Source organism: Enoplosus armatus, chromosome 1 (assembly GCF_043641665.1).
Source record: "Enoplosus armatus isolate fEnoArm2 chromosome 1, fEnoArm2.hap1, whole genome shotgun sequence".
Lineage (NCBI taxonomy): Eukaryota > Metazoa > Chordata > Actinopteri > Centrarchiformes > Enoplosidae > Enoplosus > Enoplosus armatus.
The window spans coordinates 17,118,296-17,138,566 of NC_092180.1; the positions used below are offsets into that span (position 1 = coordinate 17,118,296).

The window sequence follows — 20,271 nt, forward strand, 5'->3', positions numbered from 1 at the left end:
ACGTGGTGACAAGAGAATCGTCCATGCTTAAGGCAGATGAGTTTGTAAGCGCTGACTACTTCTCTAGGGAGCTGTGAATTGATTTGCTGACCGTGGTTGTCCTCGGTGGCAATCTCTGAGCCTTGTAGCGCAGTCTGGGAAGCCTATAGTGCTGCCTGGCACACTCATTCATCAAGCAGCCTGAGCCATCATACAAGCAACTCCAGCAGACCTGGGCCCAGGGCTAGGGGATATTATTAGAGATGAATTGAGGTAACTGCCTTTGATGACCCAGTTCAGGCTGTCTGTCGCTCTCTTAAGCTTTTCTTCCGTTTTCCTAACTTTCATTCTTACTTCCAGAATCCTTTCTCTGTAAGGAGGTCAGTGGGCATTGAGGCTAGATGTACTGCACTGCAGAGTATGTGATGATCCTGAAACTGCCCACTGCTGGTAAGAAAACACAATTCTACCAGCTCAGGCTGAGCCCTGAAGTTTCAACTTAAAGCCAGATATAATGTGTTTATCATATATACACAACATCAGAGACGTCTTATACATACTTATTGAAGCACCGTATCACACACAGTTATGCACCAGAATACATAATTCAGTCCAAAACTCACAAGAGACATTAACTCAAAATTACCTCCAAGATGAAAAACAAAACAGAAAACAAAAACATGCTAAAGGCAAAACATTACTTTGCATAGATGCCCAGTATCCAAGACTACAGAGCCATATCTCTTATAGATGTTTGAAGCAGAATTACATCAAGACACTATGCAAGAAATATCATGGATTAAAATTGTTCCCATTATCCCATTATTGCATGGAATTGTAGGCAGTCTGAAGACACACACGTACTCAGGACTAAGATGGTTCAGATGCTGTAACTTAAACGGAAACCTCATATACACTGCTCCAAGGACTGGACTGCCCTTAAAGTCCATCATCCAGTATGATGCCATCCTAAGCTCAAAACATAAATGTCATGTTTTTGTGAGTTCTCTCTACAGGCAGAGAAGAATCATACCCACAAAGTATTATTACTGTTTGTGTGCAGTGTGCTCGCTCACACACACACACACATAGAGAGTAATGAGCTTTTTAATGCATTTGAGGCAAAATAATGAAACATTAGAAATGAAAGATGCCGCACTAAAAGTAATGGAATAAGCAATAACATGGAATTAGCAAAAGCTGTAGCGGTACAACAACAGTGTTTCTGGATAATAAATCTCTGACGTCTTCCCGACTCTTATGAAAAGCTATTGTGGACTAATAATAGTGATGGTAACAGATGATAATAGTGTTTACAATAGACAATCGAAATGTTGGCTAGATTGTGTTTACACACTCGATCATATGTCAGACCACGATATCGAGACAAATCTTACGAAGTATGACACTGTATTGCACTCGTGTTTGATTTGTGTGTCAGAAATATGTGAGTCCTGTGTGCATGTCCTAAACTGCCAATCACCTTCTGTCTCCTTCATCTGTTTGACCCATGCCTGGGAAGACAGACTCCAGGTCCCCTAACCTACCAAATGATATGGAGATTGCAGTGAATGGGGGGCCTCAGAGCCATGGTCTCATTTACATAGGGACAACATAACAGGTAGAGCCATTGCTGAAACAGATTTGTTGTGGCCACCTCATGAATAAAAGATCGCACAGATTTATAATGAGGGTTTATTGTATTTAGCCGGCCTTGATCTTATAGGCGAAGTCTCTATTCCATATCCCAAAGCCTCATTCAGGAGAATCAGCACTTCAGCTCCACCACAGATTCTGTTGTGACCTCTAAATATGTCACATTGGACTTGGTCTTATATGATAATAAAGTGAATACTTTTGGATCTGACTTCCAGTCAGAAAAAACAAGACATTTGATGAGGTCATCACATATTGTGATAGCCATTTTTCACTGTTTTCTAATGTTTTACAGACCAAACGATTAATTGAGAAAATAATTGATATTAAATCATTAGATGCAGCCCTAGTGCAATACACTTTCTCCAACACCATTTTCTGATCTCAGTCCACAACATGTTCATTTCTTTTACTGTGTTTGCAACATGACAATACATACACAGAGATAGTGACACATCAAGTATGACATCCCCAGTTAAATTCAAAATAAATGAACTCAAAAACACTCATACACACAAAAACTCACAAAACACCATAAGAGGTGTATTAATAGCCCTGATTAATAACTGATAAAGGGCTGAAAGATTTCCCTTGGAGACTACGGATACAACGCTAACTCAAAATATTCCAATGTTTAGCATAAATTAGAATTTTAATTTCCCTAAACTGTGTCATCTCACAGTCACAGGAACTGACAAATATTCAGAGAAAAGTTCTGGCATATTCAAATAAGACAAACAAGACAAATGCCTCATCCTTGAATGCTGTGATGCATAACCACGAGGGACTGGAGCAGTGTCCGGTCTTCTCTCCTTCGCCTGCTCCTTCTCTCTTATTCCATTCAGTTCTCTGGACACAGGGATGGCTTTATCAAAGCCGCCTCTGGCAAAGATGTCTCAGATTCCAGAATAATCCAGCTTTTATCCCTGTGACTGTGTGTGTAGCCCTGAGTCTTGAGCCAGCCAGCTGCACTAACGCTTAAGTCAACATTAAGCGCCACACACACACACACACACACACACACACACACACACACACAAATGGAGGACACATGCAAACAGACCTGCATGAATATTCCAACAAACCATACATATTAACCACAAACCTGCATGGGAAGCTATTATGACCGGTGTGCCTCTTAATGATAAAGTAACACGTTTCTCTCACTAAAAAATAGAGAACCTACTCATGTGCACACTCAGACACACACATGCGTACACATACACAAAGCACATATTGGCTAACTCTACCCCACTGAATTTCAAAATGTGCTTGCCTCTGGCTGTACTGCTCGATTTCGGCAATCATAATAACAGTCTTGGGAACCAAGGCAGGCATTAAGGTTTTTGAGAGCTTTGTTTTCCCAAACAGGAATATCTCTGCTGGGCTCATAAAGCTGACTTGTCAGGCCAAGAGTACACTGCCTGTTGATATTAAAGAATTATTCCCTCCTAAACTTGGGTGTTTTTTTTCTTTAAACAGACAGCCAAGAAGATACACAGAAAACAAAATGTTCAGCAAACAGAAGAGTGGTGTAGCGACAGAGAAGCGGCCATATGGGGGTTGGTGGTGAAGATGTCGGGAATTTCTGCATGCTCTTATACCCACTGGGGTTTGGCATGGTGCACCATGGTTTGGCAAGGTTGGATACAGAGGTGGGGTCAAGACTTCACCCTCTGGGAGGCCCCTTTATAGCTAATTGCTATCCCACTGTGGCAAACCTGACCTAGCGCAGCAGCATGCGCACAGAAAGATACATGAGGAATACGAGGGCATGACAAATGGTATATGCTGAGAGAGAAGAGAGTGAAGACAAAGGCAGAAAGACAGAACAATAGAAAAGGAGCCTGAAGCTTATGTGTGAATTATCATGTTAACATCTTCTGCATCCAAAAGGAAACACCTGAAAGAGATTAGAGTTGACGGACTGACATCGCATTAGAAAATACCTTCTTCAGTGTATTCATTGCATCTATTAGACATAATAATGCTAAATATTTAAAGACACATATTATGAATGTTAAATTTTGACAGAGGAAATACAGCTAAGTAAAATCACTTTCTCCAAAAATCAACAATTTGTACTGTTTGTGAAGTACCTAAAGATAACACATTTTGCCGTGTTTTCTCCTCTGGCAAAGATTCAGCGCATGGCCTCCTTTAAGAGTGTTCATGGGGTCAGCTTGGCCTCTCGGTGCTTCATTGTATTATAACATGGCTGAGAAAGGAGTCAGCTCAGAGGCACTCAAGAGGAAAAATCTATCTATGAATCCTAACAGCATTTAAACCCCCAGCCCCTACACAACTTGACCCCTTTCAGCAAGCCAAGTCTTCCTGTGTTAATAACTTCATACAATACAGTACAACCCCTACTGTATGAGTATATTGTCTCATAAACACATTTCCATAATCATCTCAAAAGCAACTGTCATTAGAACATGGTGGTGTCAACCTAATCATGAACTAGACCCTTTCATGGAAGATGAAAGGGAGTAAATTTCATTGATGTATCATACATATTTGCATGCTGCACACCAGATACTCTCTTACAAAGCCCAGCACAAGATAATTAGTCAGCTCAGGAATTAATCAAATGTGGGTGTTGAAAGACCAATTCTGAATGACATCAAGGTGAAGACCAGTTTCATCTCTCAATGTTTGATGAGAGATTGGATCTCAAAAAGACATTACAGAACTTAATGATGCAAGAAAATACTCAAGTCATTCAGTCTTCTCTAATCTGTTGGCCTTATACAGGTCTTATAGGAGGCACGAGCAGGGAAAAAAAGACACAGTTCACAATCACTCATTATCAAAATGCCAACTATTAAAGTGTTTACTTAGTTGGGGGAGCATGTGCTTTTGTAATGTGTTTGAATTGTGCTCATGTCGTGTATTTGTCAATTTGTGTTTCTCAATTGTGCACTCATTGGAGTGAATGGGTTGAAATTTGTATGTGCACCACATGAACACACTTTTGAGCAATAACATAAGACATTGTGCTAGGCGTGCCGTTGGTTCAACAGTGACAAGAATGAAAACCAGCAATGTTAAAGGTCTGAAAGCACTCTGGACAGAAATAACAGAAAAGGGAATCAGCAGACAGTAGCAGTTGATTAAATAAAATAACTTTATCGTTCCCACGAACCCCCAATCAATCTCAGAAGATCGGAATAACAATATAATAGACAGTAGCTCTTCTTCCTAAGAATCTACTAAATAGTTACATTTCTCCAGACATAACAAACTCCGATAAGATTTATGACTATTTAATTTATAAAAGTGTACCAAAGACACACGGGGAATACAGATTTCCGTGCAGTGAAAAGTGCTTGTGAAGTAATTCTCTGTATACAAAAGAGAAACACAGATACACACCTGCTCATTGAGTGAGAGTCAAGGACCAAAAGAAACCTGCATATCTATTATTCTCTACCCACGCTCCTGACTGCAGGCCTCCCACTTACAGATGGCAGACCTTACTGTTCTCACGACAACTGAACTGCAAAATTATCATTTGAATCCTTGCAAGATGCACGGAAAGACAAGCAGGGTGAGAAAGATTAACTATCAACAAGCCATTTTATTCCATAATACCTGTTGTTCTTTTGCTCATCATGCAAACTAAATGTATGAGTCAGCTCTAAAGCTCCTTGCAGACTGTGAAAGAGCTTTCATCAACCAATTTGACTGTGATAAAATACAAGTAGCAACTGCCATTATAGTTTGAAAAACTTCTATTTGAATAATGCTAGGAAATATCCTGCACTGACATCTTACATTCCCAGTCAGTCACTTAAATTATCCATGAAAGTGTCATCTGCACAAAAATAAAAAGATGCCTGACAATATAATAAGGACCACAGTTGTATCAAGTGACACAGATCTGTATTTCCTGTCATTAATTTGTGATGTCTCTTTTTGGCTCCAGCCTGAGTTGTGTTGTGTCTGCTGTGTGGCCCAGCTGTGGAGCTCAGGATAATAGAGGACTCCGTAAGCATCCGTACTGTGCAATAATGAAAAACGCCCCATGCTGCGAGAGGAAATAGGAGATTTCATAATCCGTCTGAGGCCTTGGCCCTGGTCGTTGGTCCATGGAGAGAGTCTCATTAAACTTCTCATTAGTGACACACTGAGCTTCTGTAATGACTGAATGCATATACAAATCACCTCAGACATGAAAGGAGGGACAACAACAACAACAACAGACCCGGGCTGTATCCCTGTGCTGCCAAGTCCTCTGATAAGAGCATTTGTACTTGGCAAATGGAACAGTATTGCACATCTGTTTACAGTCTGGAAAGACAACTCGTAAAAAAAAAAAAAAAAAAAAGAATGGATTCACCCATTGCATTCTGAAACTCACCTACTCGAACAATTATATGCACTAAACATCAAGACATATCACCTGTTTACCATAATACACTTACCAGCGGAGGGTTACACACAAGTACAAATTAAATCTGCATCTCTGGTGAGAAGCTATCATAAATCAAATCGAAGCGTCTTCTCGGCCACTGCACTGCAAAGTTATGCTGTTCATTTCAATATGTGAATTCTTAAAAAGACAGTAAAGGTCACACTTATAATCTCAGGTTGTTTCAATATGATGAGTGGCATGTGTCATGATTGCTTGTGTACGGGTGGAGAGGTGATGAGACTGTGTGAGTGAAGGCTGTGTTTGAGGAGGCTCTGACATGCAATCATATTTTTATTAACCGGCCTGTCACATGATGAGAGTGGAAATGAGCCGGCCAAGCAGCATGCTTTGATTGGAAAGGACAAATCAAATTTAGCATGTCCCATCCTTACTCCTCCTTTTAATATATGACAACTGTCTTTTAAAAAGGATGTTCTAAGTACCTACAAAATACTATGACTGTCGTCTGTAGTTTTGAAGTTTAAAAAAGCTTCAATTCTAAAGATGTATTTATTCCTAGAGGACAGGCACATGTTGATGAGCAGTAACAGCAAGACAGATAGCACAGCACACCCTTGTCCAAGCTCTGAAAGGGTGACGAGAAAGGGTGACAAACTCAGAAATGAAATAAAGCCATCACACTGTGATTTGACATGAGCAGGATAAAGTGTAGTCTGTATGTGTGTGTGTGTGTGTGTGTGTGTGTGTGTGTGTGTGTGTGTGTGTGTGCGTGCACATGTTTACACAGTCTGCATGCCTGCTTGGCTCTGCAAATGAAACTTTGTATGAACACTGATCAGTGCACCCCTTGGCTGGAGTGGAGCCTGGCTATGAATATCAATTTTGCATTCATCGCTAGTTGCTCCCCCTGACGCCCCACCTGACACAAAAGAGAATCAGCTTTCTGTTTGTGTCAGCGTTTACCAAAAAGTGCTGCACGGCTCAAAGGAGGGGGCCTCCTTCACCCAGCCTCCTTACCTCAAGGGCATCGACAGACTCTATGTGTTGTCTGAGTTGTATAAAAGTGGATACAACGAACATGTGCAGTATTTGTCTAAGGCAACAAAGCTTCTAGGTGACGTCTACCACATAGAACCCATATGTCATGTAAGGTAAAATGACAGTACAAAAGCTCAGTGCAATCACTTATTTACAGTACAATCATACTGTATGCACTCTAACAAACACACACAGGCACCAAACATACAAACATAAATGGCACTACTTAAGCCACATGCAGAGTATTGACAAAGGCTGATTATTCATTGGCTTTTTTCAGGCAGTGAATAATAGCATGCAGCTTGCTAGTATCAGACTAATCAGGGTTTATATTGATTGCCTGTGTAATCATCACCCTGCATTCATGTGTCAGCCACTTCCACTTTACAATTGAGCAATTATTCTCAATAACCAGAGCTTGAGCCATGCTACACCTAGTGATGATATGATCGCAGGTGGTGAGGAAAAAGCCTAATTTCATCCTGTTCAATCTGCTGATAAGAAAAGAGCCATATACTGCCCGATCCAACTGTTGTATGTCCTGTACATAATTCTCAACTAAACTATAGAAAGTAGAGGGTTGTCCCTCTTGGTTTACGTAACTGATCTCTGGGAAGACATATATGATCGATTATGTGGGTAAATTAATTATCAAATTATGTGCTCCAGAAATAATTGCAAGTGAACTGCAAACACAACAACATTAAATCATAAATAACTAATAAAATTGATGTTTTTCAGCACACTTACTATACTCTCACCTCTAAGCTTAGAAAAAAAACTCATCTAATGACCCAGGTGGAGAGATGAGAATGATACAACAAAAATGTGTGCTGTAATAGCAGTGGGAAGGCGGCAATGACACAGAGACCCCATTGCTCACACTATGCTCCCATTATCTGCTGTGACTCCAGGTCTTTAATATTAGCCAACAATATGCACTCTGCAGGACCATCTGCTCTGCCAACACGAGTTATTCTATGAGAGAGAGAGACGGCCATGGAGAACAGGGAAAGAAGAAAGATATACAACACTATTTGTGGAAATAATAAAGACAAGGAGGGGGGAAGAAGTGGAGCACATGAAATATATAAAAAATTACAACTTTATATGAAAAAGTAACGTGAAAGCTGTGAAAGGAAGTGAAACTAAAGAAAGTTTTCCTTGGGCATAGTAGGGGAGATATAACTCAACCTAGTTTGTGTAGTGTGATCAACATGGATGCTGATCAACATTTTTTTATTGATAAATATTAAAAAAGTTTTATCCACTTTTTAGGTTTCCTATGTTTACATAAATTAATACAGATTACCAAGATAATCATTCAGGGCGTCATCCAGTATAAAACGGTCCTCATTTCATGCACTAATTGTCTGTCGTTATTAGTTACTTGGCTATCTTTTTCCCTTTTCTAAGGGTGGTGCCCGGAAGTGAATTTAATGCTAAATTCTGTTGTTTAGTATAAATATTGATTATTTCTGATATGCTATCTCCAAAGCACCTCCTGAGCATTATGAGGGTTGTGTCAAGGCCCAAAGCTTGATCAAAGATGAACTGATATGCAAGAAATGTGCCTTTTGCAGGTATGTATCATTGGCCTAACTTCATGACAGACAAGAAACCATTTCTTTTCCATCCAAACCAGGTTCTACAGAGGTACTCCCCCCAAGATCCTGCATATTGGTAAAGTGTACACAGTAGATGTAGAGGCAGGCTAAGAATAGCGTAGGTGCTTGAAAGCACTAAGCAATCTGGACAACAATGTCAAAGCAATACTGAATACTGTCATCCCATACTGAACTCAGGTGTGTACAACCTGGAACAACCTCCAAGGCCCAGCGGTGTTATGCAACTCATCTCTCACCAGTTTTAGTCGAAGCACAATATTCCCAGAATGAAAGCTGTTCTGGGGAGATTTTGTATCAGTAAACTCGTGCATTTATAAAATACCCTGACCTTGCAAATATGTATACATCAAGAGTATGTGTATGTGTTTACATACTTTTCCATTCTACTTTATATACAACATGCACAGTGTGTCAGTCATCTCCTAGTGCTGGAGAATCTTACCCTCTGTCTGATCTCTTCTTCCATTTTGACCGGGGAGCCCAGCTCAGCTACCTGTTTAACTCCATCGCTGGCATAGCCGCCATATTCCCACAGCACATAGTTCTTAGAGTGGGAGGCACCGATGATGGCTGACCAGTGATTGGCACGAACTGGTGAAATAACACAATGAAACATCACATTAGTTGAACATTCAAACCTGTTTCCCAAAGTTTTCTCTACATCATTAAAATAGCAGGTACTTTTTTCCACTCTAGAGGCACGGCTCTTTTTAAGATGCCGATGATGATCCATCAGTTGATTAGTACATTAGTCTGTTGACTGACAGACCAAATACCTCTTTTCAGTGCAACATATTTATTGACAGTGATTTGTTTCAGTCTATATATATAACTATTACTTATTGCTGCAAACCACCCACACCACAGTGTATTACTTATATTTTATACTCCCTCGTAATCCTTTCAGCCCCCCTCTCTATCTGTCTCGCTTAGGACAAAGATGTGTGTGTATGTATGGAAAAAGGGACAGTGGAGCTATAAGGCATAATAAGGCATGGAGTACAGCTTGGGTTCCCTGTTGATGTTTACAGGTCATTTTGGGGTATCCTTACCATCTCACTGTGGGCCCTCAGTGGTATATTCCTTTACTATCCCCCCTACTATCATATTATTCCCCTGCCTAGTATGTTATTATGTGCATGGACTGGAATGATATCCAGCTACATCACACTGAGAGCACAATGATGGTTTTACAGACCCAATCATCATAAAATGTATGCTCGAGTCCTTTGAGTTGTTTGAAGGCATAAACTTCAGACAGCCACTCATCAAGCTGAAAGATTATCGTTGTGCCACATAAGAGAATCCTTCACATGAACAACTTTTTGTCTGAACACTATTATACCACCTACTTAGTCAAGGTGAAGTTCACTCAAATAGGTCATAGGTCTGCCTCTCATCTTCATGCCCTAAATAGAGCCCTTACGCTGCAGTTCTGTAAGTCACCCTTTCTGCCTTCTGCTGGTTCCCAGTGTGAGTCTGAGCAAAGATGAATCGCTCTGATAATCTAATCTCTGTGTCTGCAGTATTCCTGTAACAGTATATTGTGGAAACAGTTCTTCATAGGACATTGCAGGCACGGCTTATGTTAATGTAGGGCCACTTTCAAATAAGACATTTATTTTTCATGACTTTTCACTTTTACAAAATTGTATTTTACTGAGATCTGGATGAGTGCTTGGAAGAATAGCTCGAAGGATGATTGTATTCCCAGAACAATGATTGTATCATCACAGGCCTATGGTGCTGGACCAGCTGTTGTTTAATAAGTCAGGTAGATGCAGCCCCTTAGTGACCAACACATTTTGCTGTTCACGGGTGCTATTTTCAGGGTTTGTTGCAGAGACCATGATATTTCTTTGTCAATTGTCTTCCTAAAGATTGGCATGACCTTGATTGCCAAGCCATTGAGGACAATGAGTCCGCCTTCAGGAACCTGGTGTCATGAGCATTTATTTACAGCAAGCAACATTTGATTTATACGAACAAGATTTAGATTGATACTATATTTCTGTGGCACAAAGAGGGTTACAAACCCATTCATTTCATCTTGCTGTGACAATGTGAGGTCTAATTTCTGTTTTCCTGTTCTAACCAATGAGAGGTACAACAGCAGGAGTGTGTTCAAAATGCTGCAGCGAAGTTTTTAAGGTTAATAGCGCCCTGGTAATAGTAAAAGCAGACAGAGAGTGTTTCTGCCTGTGTAGGCTTCTCAAAATCACAGCAGAGTATTCATTCTTTCATCCCATCCATCCATCAATCCATGATGAGCCTAAATCGGGCAAAACAGATTGTTTGGGTTAACTTCTCAACAACAGTTAAATTTGCCAAAAGCTGTGGTCTTTAGCTAGGAAATTAATTTGAGGAAAGACTGCAAATCCAGGAGGTCTTACTTTTAAGTAGCTGAATGTTTATGTGAAGTAGGAGACAGGGCCTAAAAAGGTGAAGTTTGTTTGAAATGTTTTTGAGCTATGGATGTTTGTAGTTTGTGAAAAAAGTGAAAATGGTTGGTTCCTTGCATGTAGCGAAGACCAGAATAAAAAAATAACTGTTTTTCCATCATTTGATCTTTAAAGACTTTTCAGTCTTTGTAAGTATGGAAGCAACTTTATGAAATGGTGAGGATTACAGAAGCAGAAAATGCCTTTTCCCCAACATACCTGCCCATCAATCCATTTCCAAACACATAGTTAATATTTTTGTTCATGGCCCTTTATGAAATTTTAAGGTCATTTGTGCCTCAAGCTTTCATAAATGTCTGACCCTGGCAGGCAGGAAGTCATTGCCAATAACTAAATAGCTTTAAGATTATAGATCCGGTTAGTAGATTTATATCCATCATCTGGTTCTTTGGCCTAAGGCTGAGGCAGTAGTTTAGTTTAGTTTGCTTCAAAGGAGCGTATAACATGGAGCCAGTCTCCTCCTTTTCAATGCAATTTTGGAAGGGATGAGTGCTTGTGATCAGTGTTGTGGCTGGTCTCCATCTTCAATTTCTGGAAATGTTTAAGATAACTGGGAAGGGAAATGGGTTATTTGGACTCTCTGAATCATGGTGCATTGCTGGACCTCAGAACTATACTTATAGACTTAACAGAGATATTCAACAGACCCCTGATTAAGTAGCAATGCACCTGGGAAAAGGTCAACAAGATTGTTGTGCAGCTGATACACACAGAGGAAAACATTTGACTTCAACAATGTTGTGCACAAATTAGGGATTACAATGGACATCCCTGTTGCCACTCAACTCACGTTCTGTGTATTGCCAGGTGTCTGTAAACAGAGAAACTTTGGACATGATGAACTACACAACTGATGCAGAGTTGTCGTGTGGTAATGCTAGAAAATACACATATTAATCATAGGGGACCGTGCACATAACATATATGGATTAGAGTTAATTGTTCAGATTTAAAAGGAGACCAACCAGAATGTAGTGGTGGTGTTCAAGAGCTTTGATAGAGCTTGGTTGAAAGTGAATTTTGTCTACTGCAAATCAATGACAAATCTCCTTGTGTTTGTGAATGCATCATAAACCTCATATAAATCATATGAAACCACTTCATATTTTGTCAAGGGGAAGATGTTGTCGGCAAGGTTAAATATACAGGAGATGGAAGGCAGCTGTTGTTTTGTTTATATGTTTTCAGTCTTGACTTCAACATATTGCTTCCCTTGAGTAAGAGGAAACTGACTATGGCGGGGTACTTCTTTATTTGGTCAATAAAGGAATGTTATACAGTTTCTCCCTCTTCCTTTCCCGTTCCCATTGTTGACAACCCAGCCATTCTCTGTCTCAATATACCCTCTATGTCCGAGCAAGCTGCTGTTGCTTGGGTTGAATAGCCATGCATTGCTGCATGACTTATAATGAGGACAATATGGAGAAAGAAAATAGAACTGTCAAGGTTATCATGTCAGCAGTAAAAAAAAAAAAAGTCCTGTTGGCCTCTTTTACAGTGAATTTTTGGTCTAAGAATGTGTGTCACCACAATGGTCTCCAGCACTTGAAGGACATATGTTAAAAATAGAAGGATGACATGTGACATATTTCAGGGAGCAAAGTACTACTTGCAGCAAAGGAAAAGTCAGACCAAGCTTACTTATAGCAACATTTTGGGGGGGTTTTGATTGGAAAGTATCACCAGAATTCAAATAAGGTCAGATCATCATGTGCTTACAGTATTTTGGTCAGTGATTAATATTGTCCAGTGCAATATGTGCAGTGTTATAATAACTTGTTACCTAGGATATGACTTTGTGCAAGGAGAAATCCAACTGTAGCATCCGAAGAGTCGGGATGAAATAGAAACCACACAGCTTGCCCTATCCTCTTTTAAGTTGATCTATCTGCGAGGTGTGTGTTTGCAGATCTGTGTGTGAGAGTGAGTCACATACCAACTACTCCCTCCATGAGACAGTAAATTAGGGCTCCTTTCGATCGTAGGGTTTATCTTATTCCACTCTAATCAGTGTATTGATCTGACCGGCGAGAGCCTGATTTAGACAAGAGAGCCAGTGTAATCCTTAAGTCCATTCACATCCTGATAGTGCAGTTCAAGGTTATACACACATCACACTCTACCATAGCACCATACTGTAGCTCACCACCCACATCACTATTGGGAGCCACGTACTGGGGCTAAACCACCCACATGTTAGGAACATATCTTAGAGGTTTTGGGGCTGTGGTGGTAAAATCGGGATTAAAGGATGAGGCTGCTAATATTCTATATTTTTGTTATTATCAAAAAATCCTATTAGAAGACTAAAATCAACAATGTGTTGGTCCATTTTTCAATATGTTCCGACTTCCCTTCACATAGTCTGTGGCTCTCAGCCTCAAGCCCAATTATTCATATTCAAGAGTAAATCTTTAAAAGAGATTTATGAGTACTTTTTTAAAAAGGCTAAATAATGTCCTAAAACAGCTGGGCACTGCAGTTTTTAGAAAAGGTTACTCAAACAGAAGTAAACAGTGCATCTGCTGGGGACTAATTGTGGTGAGCTAGTGAGTATCAGCAGCAGGATGGTGTATGTGGAATCAGCTGAAAATAAACTGCAAACCCCATGTTCGTCATAATGAAGGGACATGTCAACCGTAGAAAACGGGGTCACTCATTGGAAAACAACGGAGGTCTATGGCGTGGTAGAGTAAGAGGCACAGGCAATACTTACTAGCATGATCAATGCACTGCTGGTTTAGGTATTTTCATGGGATTTTGATATAAAAAAAACAGAATATTACCACACTTTTTAAATGTGTGACAGAACTGAGGTAACATGACAAAAACCAGAGGAGTTTGTGCTTACGTGGATAGTCTTTGGGATGAATCTTCTCTGACCAGTTCCCAAAGAAGGTGACTCTGTACTTTGCTGTTCCACAGGCACAACAGTTAAGCAAAGGTTTATCTGTAGCCTCTCCATACAGGGATTCTGTAAAGAAATGAGGGAAGGTGAAGAAGAGGGAAAAAGTGAAAGAGCCAGAGAGAGAAATACAGAAGACCATGAGATAGGCATAGAGAGATTGCTCATTAGTATAAGGAGCAGATGAAAACGGTGCCCATCACACAGGAGATGGGTGGTTTAAGAAAGTGGGGAGCCGAAGGGAGGAAGAAGGGGGCATCAGAGAAGGGGAGGATGTGTAGCACGGTTCTTTTGATCTGTTGCTCAGCGTGGCATCCAATGTCAGGCAAAGCCAGGGGTTACACTCATTTACAATCATTCACATGTCAGAGCATAACAGCAAACAGGAAAGTCCCTGCATCAAAATCAAGAATGAAAGAAAATAGAGTAAAACAAGAGAGACTAAGTAGGGAGCGAAATAGAGTACCAGCTGGGAGTTTGAAGGAATAAGAAATCAATGGTAAATTATTTAAATTATTTATTATCCATGTCAATAAAAGAAGCCTACCTTTCTCACACATTCGCTTGGTGAGTGAGCCTTCATCCTGGAAATAGATTATCCTCTTCTGCACAATGCTTGCCCTACACAGAGAGAACAAGAAGAGGAGGCAGTGAGCAGTGAAGTTTGTTGGGGGCAGCACCAAGTGAAATTGTGGGTATGAGGGGCAAATGTAAGAGTGAATGTCACGGGAAAAGATGAGAAACATTTGGAGAAGCTGTGAGGTTTTAAAAATAAAGAGGATACAGACGGCAGGAAATGTGGAAAATCTTGGCTTTTAAGATCTGATAAAGTCTCAACAGTGGATTGTGGCTGATGGAACAGGTGCAGAATTATTCATAATCAACTTCCTGTTTTTAAGAGTCCTAAAAGCTGGTATCAGAGCCTATAGGGAAATTGCTGTCTTTCAGACAGAGGCATTCAATGTCTCATACAAAGACCACAAAAAGCATGCATCAGCATTAAGATACACAAGATATACATAGAGATGAGAGGTTGAAAAGCTGAAAAAAAACGCAAGGCAGCAACTGAAAAAGAGGCAGCAACTAAAAAGTGATTTTTGCATTGAGAATCCCTACGGCACTTTGTAAGGAAAATACGGAGAAATGCACTGACACACTATATAGTGCGCTATGCACTGTGTCGATAAGAACTGATACCTGATTGACAGGCCAACAGTAATGCTCCCAAAAACGTGAGGCCTGGCAGAGGGGAGCTTCTCTAGATTGAGCTGTCTAAGAGCCTTGTTCCACTGGGTGGTGGGGAACACAGGTCTGAGAGGGGCCTTGACATGTAAATCAGCCCCAAACAAACCTTTTCAGAGGCCAGCAGACAACAGAAAACAAGACTCCAGGCACCTAACAGGAAGGTTTCCATGGAGATAAAACCCAACAATGAGGTGCTGGATTGAGGTGCTAGGGTAAGGTCTGATCCAGGTGGGCACAGTCCAGCTGGATTTATTCTGGAGTATCAAACTAAACTGAGCTGTGTTTGTGCTCTGCTGAGCTGAGCTGATCCCAGAACCGGTCCAGACAGCTAAAAAATACATACAGTTGTCGTCACACCCCCCTCTTAAGAACAAGGTTCTACCTTGTTATCTGACAATGCAAAGTTAACATACCAAAAACTATGACAAAACAATACGAAAAGGCAATATAAGTGTTTCCTACATATTACCATGACCACAATGACCCAAACCAAAAGGGTGAGAAAACAGCTAGCAAGAGAAGGCAATGAATCGTCAAGTATCAAGGCATGACGAAACTAGGGCCCAGTTACATGGCATTTTCGGTATGGAAAAAAATGCCTTTCTTGCAGTAACACGGGAAAGTCAGGAACATAAGTATGGTATGGAAATGAGGTTCAAACCCTTGATCAACATTGCACCAAAGCTCACACAAGTCTGACAACAAGGACTGCAGCTAGACTAAGCAAGGCAAGCATGCTCCGTCTTCACAAAATTCCAACGACCAAATGCTCACAGAACTGGAATTGACACATAAGCGCTAAACCAAAGCAGCATACCCAAAGGTTCCTGTAAAACAAAAGACTCACTAGCCCACTAGCCAAGTTGTCCCATAACGCACCGCAGAGAGAGGAAACCAAGCTACAACAAAGCTCACATCAAACAAAGCTGCGGCACTCATATTACCAAAGCTAGCTGGCCAAGCAACCAACTTGCAGACACTAAAACAAATGACAGTTTACCACGTCCTCACACCTATCATTCTAGTTCATTACCTTCCAAACCAAATTCTACCACCTGCCTAGCCATCTTGAGGCGTGCCAGGCTCAAACAAAGTGGATAATGCAACATATCATCGAGACCAGACAAAGGGCACTTACAATTTTAGCCATGGTATGTTTAAGATTACAAACCCAGAGAACAAATACTCAGAGATACTAGAACATGTGCAATGGTGAAATCAAAGATTCAAAGATCAAAGAAACAGAGCCGTTCTTTACACATTAGAATGGTTATTTTCGCGTTTCCATTGGCAAAAGTTGTGCATGGTACCAATAGAACCACTCCATTCCCCCTGCTTTTTTTTTACCCCTCTGTGAGGTACCTGGCACGTGGATCTGGAACTTAAAGGTGGAGCTACAAACATTGTAGTCCTTTGATTGGTCAACAGAACAAAGGATTCAATGCACAAACCCGCCATTTTTAAATATCCCATCGATTGCAATGGAGACTCTAAATGCTCCACGCAAATTATTTTTATTTAACTCTGAATATATTGCCGTCCAACTCAGTTCCTTGTCCTCCATTTTGTTCTTTGTTCTTACCATCCGGTAACAACCCTGCCTACATTTAAGAGTACTGTCTGCGATGGAAACAAAACAGATCTAGGGTTTAGATACATGTAGGTTCGGGTTTGGTACGTGTTTCAAGGGTACTACATCAAAGGTGTTTGGTTGAAACACGCTTTTAGTATTTCTAAACTTAATTAACCCTTTTAACATAAGCAGTGTGTATGAGAGAGATGTACAGAAAGAAAAATAACAGAAGATCAGAGAGCAAAATTTCAGTTTTCTACAAAATGGAACAAACCAGAGGTAATCATTGCAAAACCTCCATTTCTAACAGAGATGGTCAAGGCAGGTCATATCCTGCACACACTGAATGGAGGAACAAGATGGACTTAAATGCAAGTGTAGAGAAGCAGGTCTGCCTCGGTATGTGAGAGGCTATTTAGGCCATAAATCATAGGTTGCATACATATTACTGTATCCTGATAACACTCTCTCATACTCATCACCATTCTCTCCTACATACACTACTACTCGCAGATGTGCTTAATATACTCACATCATACTTTCCCATGATAGTAAACTGTGACTCAGAAGTGACTGAAAATAGTAGTGTCTGTGGAACAGAATAATAGTATTCAATAGTATTCAATAGTATTCAATAGACAATATATGTGACTGTGTGTGAGTTTGACTGAAAAGTCAAAAATAAATAAATTATTTGGGCTTTGATTTCAAGAGGCTGTAAGCCACAACTGCTTTCCTTTTCAGTCAAAATACCTTTTTAGTTAAACACTCTCACATGCTGCTATTCTCCGCCACATGCAATAGCATTTCTCCTCACAGAAAATCACTCAATCTCTCACATACACATAATTATACTCTTTCTAATAAAGTACACCGTCGGTACACTCATTCTGTCTCACACACATTGTACTAATTCATACACATACTACTATTCTCTCTCACATACACTCATCGTTTCTCTCTTATACACTCTTTTTCTTTCTCACACACACCACTACTCTGTCTCACACGCATACTATAGAGGGTATATTGGTGTATACGTGAGATTATGACTGGGGGTGGGAGAGCAAGTATGATTTATGGCCAAAAACGGGCTCTCATAACGTGGATGAAATGATTCAAGGTAAGAGACCACCAGCACATCTCTAATTGTTCACGCTTTAATTCAATCTCACCCCAATTTCACATATCTCCCTGAGAGAGAGAAGCACACTCTGCCTCACTGCTTGCCCACTTCCCTGGGCTGGCCAGACAATCAAGCAGAGTAATGCTTATTTAACATCCAATTTAAATTCTATCTCACTTTGCCGGATCCACACCACCACCGATCCCAATCACCCCAAAAGTGCACTGATTTGAATGTGCGTGGGAGGGTGGAAGTACGTATGTATGTGTGAGAGCTTAACAAAAAGAGCAAAAGACGAGAAAGTGAGAAAGAGAAAAGAAAGGAAAAATAAAAGAAAGAGCAAGGTAGATTTTGTCTTGCTATGGCTACGTTTCCATTTGCATGCCCAATAGATGTGAAGAGAAGAAAATAGATTCTCGTTTTGTTCTTTCTGCTGCTGCTACACACAGAACTTACAAAGAAGAAACAACTCAGAGACAACACATAAATCCACTGCACAGAATTAATGTATTTACATTTAACTTCTATGGGTCTGTTTGACTATAGTGTCCTGCCGAAGTCCCATCGCTGAAGGAGATAAACAGGTTCCGGCAGCTGCACGTGGTTGCGACATTCATCTGATCACTGATGCACTGTCTCACTCAGACAGCCCATCAGAACACATCGCACTACCCTCCATATCGCACGCCAGAGGGAGATGACAAATAAATTGCTTCCTACCTACAAATGGAAAGATAAAAGATAGTGGTGACTTCAATGGCGACTGAAATATATTGATTATATTTTGATGTGACTTACTCCGGCTCTGTGGAACAACCAGGATGTAGCCAACCACAAGGATTCAACTGTGACAATAGCTCCTGACTAGAGACCAAATTTTTGTCATCAGACAATAGCAGGTCATGTTTGATTTTATCATTAAGTTCCCCCTAATGAGAAGAATGGAAGCCAATTATTTTCTTTTATAATTAGACACAAAGCTAAACATTTGATTTTTAGATTTACAGTCTGGATAAAAATTAGGGGAACAGATGACAAGTTTTATGTTTTAAGAGCATTTAGCAGTCACTCATCTACCACTTCCTATAAAGCAGCAGTAGAAAATGCCGAAAAGGTCATTTTTTTGGAACCTCAAATTGAAAAGTAACTCCTGATTTTTTCAAGTTGAAATTTTTTAAGTGTGTTGTGCTTCTGACTAGGGTTGAGTTCTGATGGCCGGTCCAGTTTAGATCTGGTTTCCAGTTGGCCTTGCTTTGTTAAGGTCAGAAGCTAACAAATCTATCAAATGTATCTCTCCTCACTCTGTTGTATTAGCAAAGAGCAAAACATTCAAGTACCAGCTTTTTTAGTCGGCGCTGATGTCACTTTCGCCAGTTAAAATATCCAACGTCACTGGCACTATCTTCAGCTAACTGACGAAAGATTCTGTAAGTGTTCAATTCAATTCAATTCAATTTTATTTATATAGCGCCAAATCACAACAAAAGTAATCTCATGACACTTTACAAATAGAGCAGGTCTAGACTGTACTCTCTGCAAGCCGGTGCCTGTAGTAACTGCACTAAGTAAAAAGACACAAGTTTCTGTAACACCACTGTACAGCCGTGAGTGGACTGTGTGTTTTTGTAGTTCAAGAAGACCAGCAAAGCGGTGACCCCTCAATAGAGAAATTACGTGGTTGATTCCTTTGCATCAATATCAGGTGACTGTAGAGTTTTAGATAGATGATTACAGATTTAAAAGAAAGCTTAACTTGAATAGATCTGACAAAGGATTCGAAAGGAATCAGATTCAATAAGCATATTTGGTACTGCATTTGAATTTGATAAAATACAATCGAACATCCCTACCTCAGAGCACACCCAGCATCACTATAGGGGGCTCACAGGAGTGTTCTCTGTGGCATCTGTATCCATAACTACTGTAACTGTGATGTCAAAGTATAACGAACAACCTGAATACATGTCTACATCACTGCAGGAAGGTGAGAAAGATTTTAGTAGTCCACAACACCCAGCAAAACTTCAACATGTAGAATAGGTTTTCACAAAACAAGAGTGGGATAGCAGCAACAGAGACACAGTGAAGCTTGAACCTTGGCGTGATTTGATTCTAGCATATAAGAAAGCCGAAAATAACTGTGTTCGATGGTAAGACTTTCAAAATCAGTGCTCTGAGTTCAGGAGTTTGAATAAGCATCTTTGCCTGACCCTATCATCACGGACCAACCTTTGACGGAACCAAACCACCAAGCTCAGTCTTTCCATCTAAAAGACAG

At 40.3% G+C, this 20,271-nt stretch overlaps 1 protein-coding gene across 1 annotated transcript in view; it reads right to left on the reverse strand.

Moving 5' to 3' along the window:
* Window positions 1–20,271, reverse strand: part of spon1a (spondin 1a) — a 60,371-nt gene that overhangs the window by 32,475 nt on the left and 7,625 nt on the right. The window contains exons 4-6 of the mRNA XM_070904876.1: window positions 14,597–14,670; window positions 13,996–14,118; window positions 9,125–9,273 (exon numbers count right to left, since the gene is read on the reverse strand). Coding sequence (XP_070760977.1) covers window positions 9,125–9,273; window positions 13,996–14,118; window positions 14,597–14,670 — 346 coding nt within the window. The remainder of the gene's footprint in view (window positions 1–9,124; window positions 9,274–13,995; window positions 14,119–14,596; window positions 14,671–20,271) is intronic.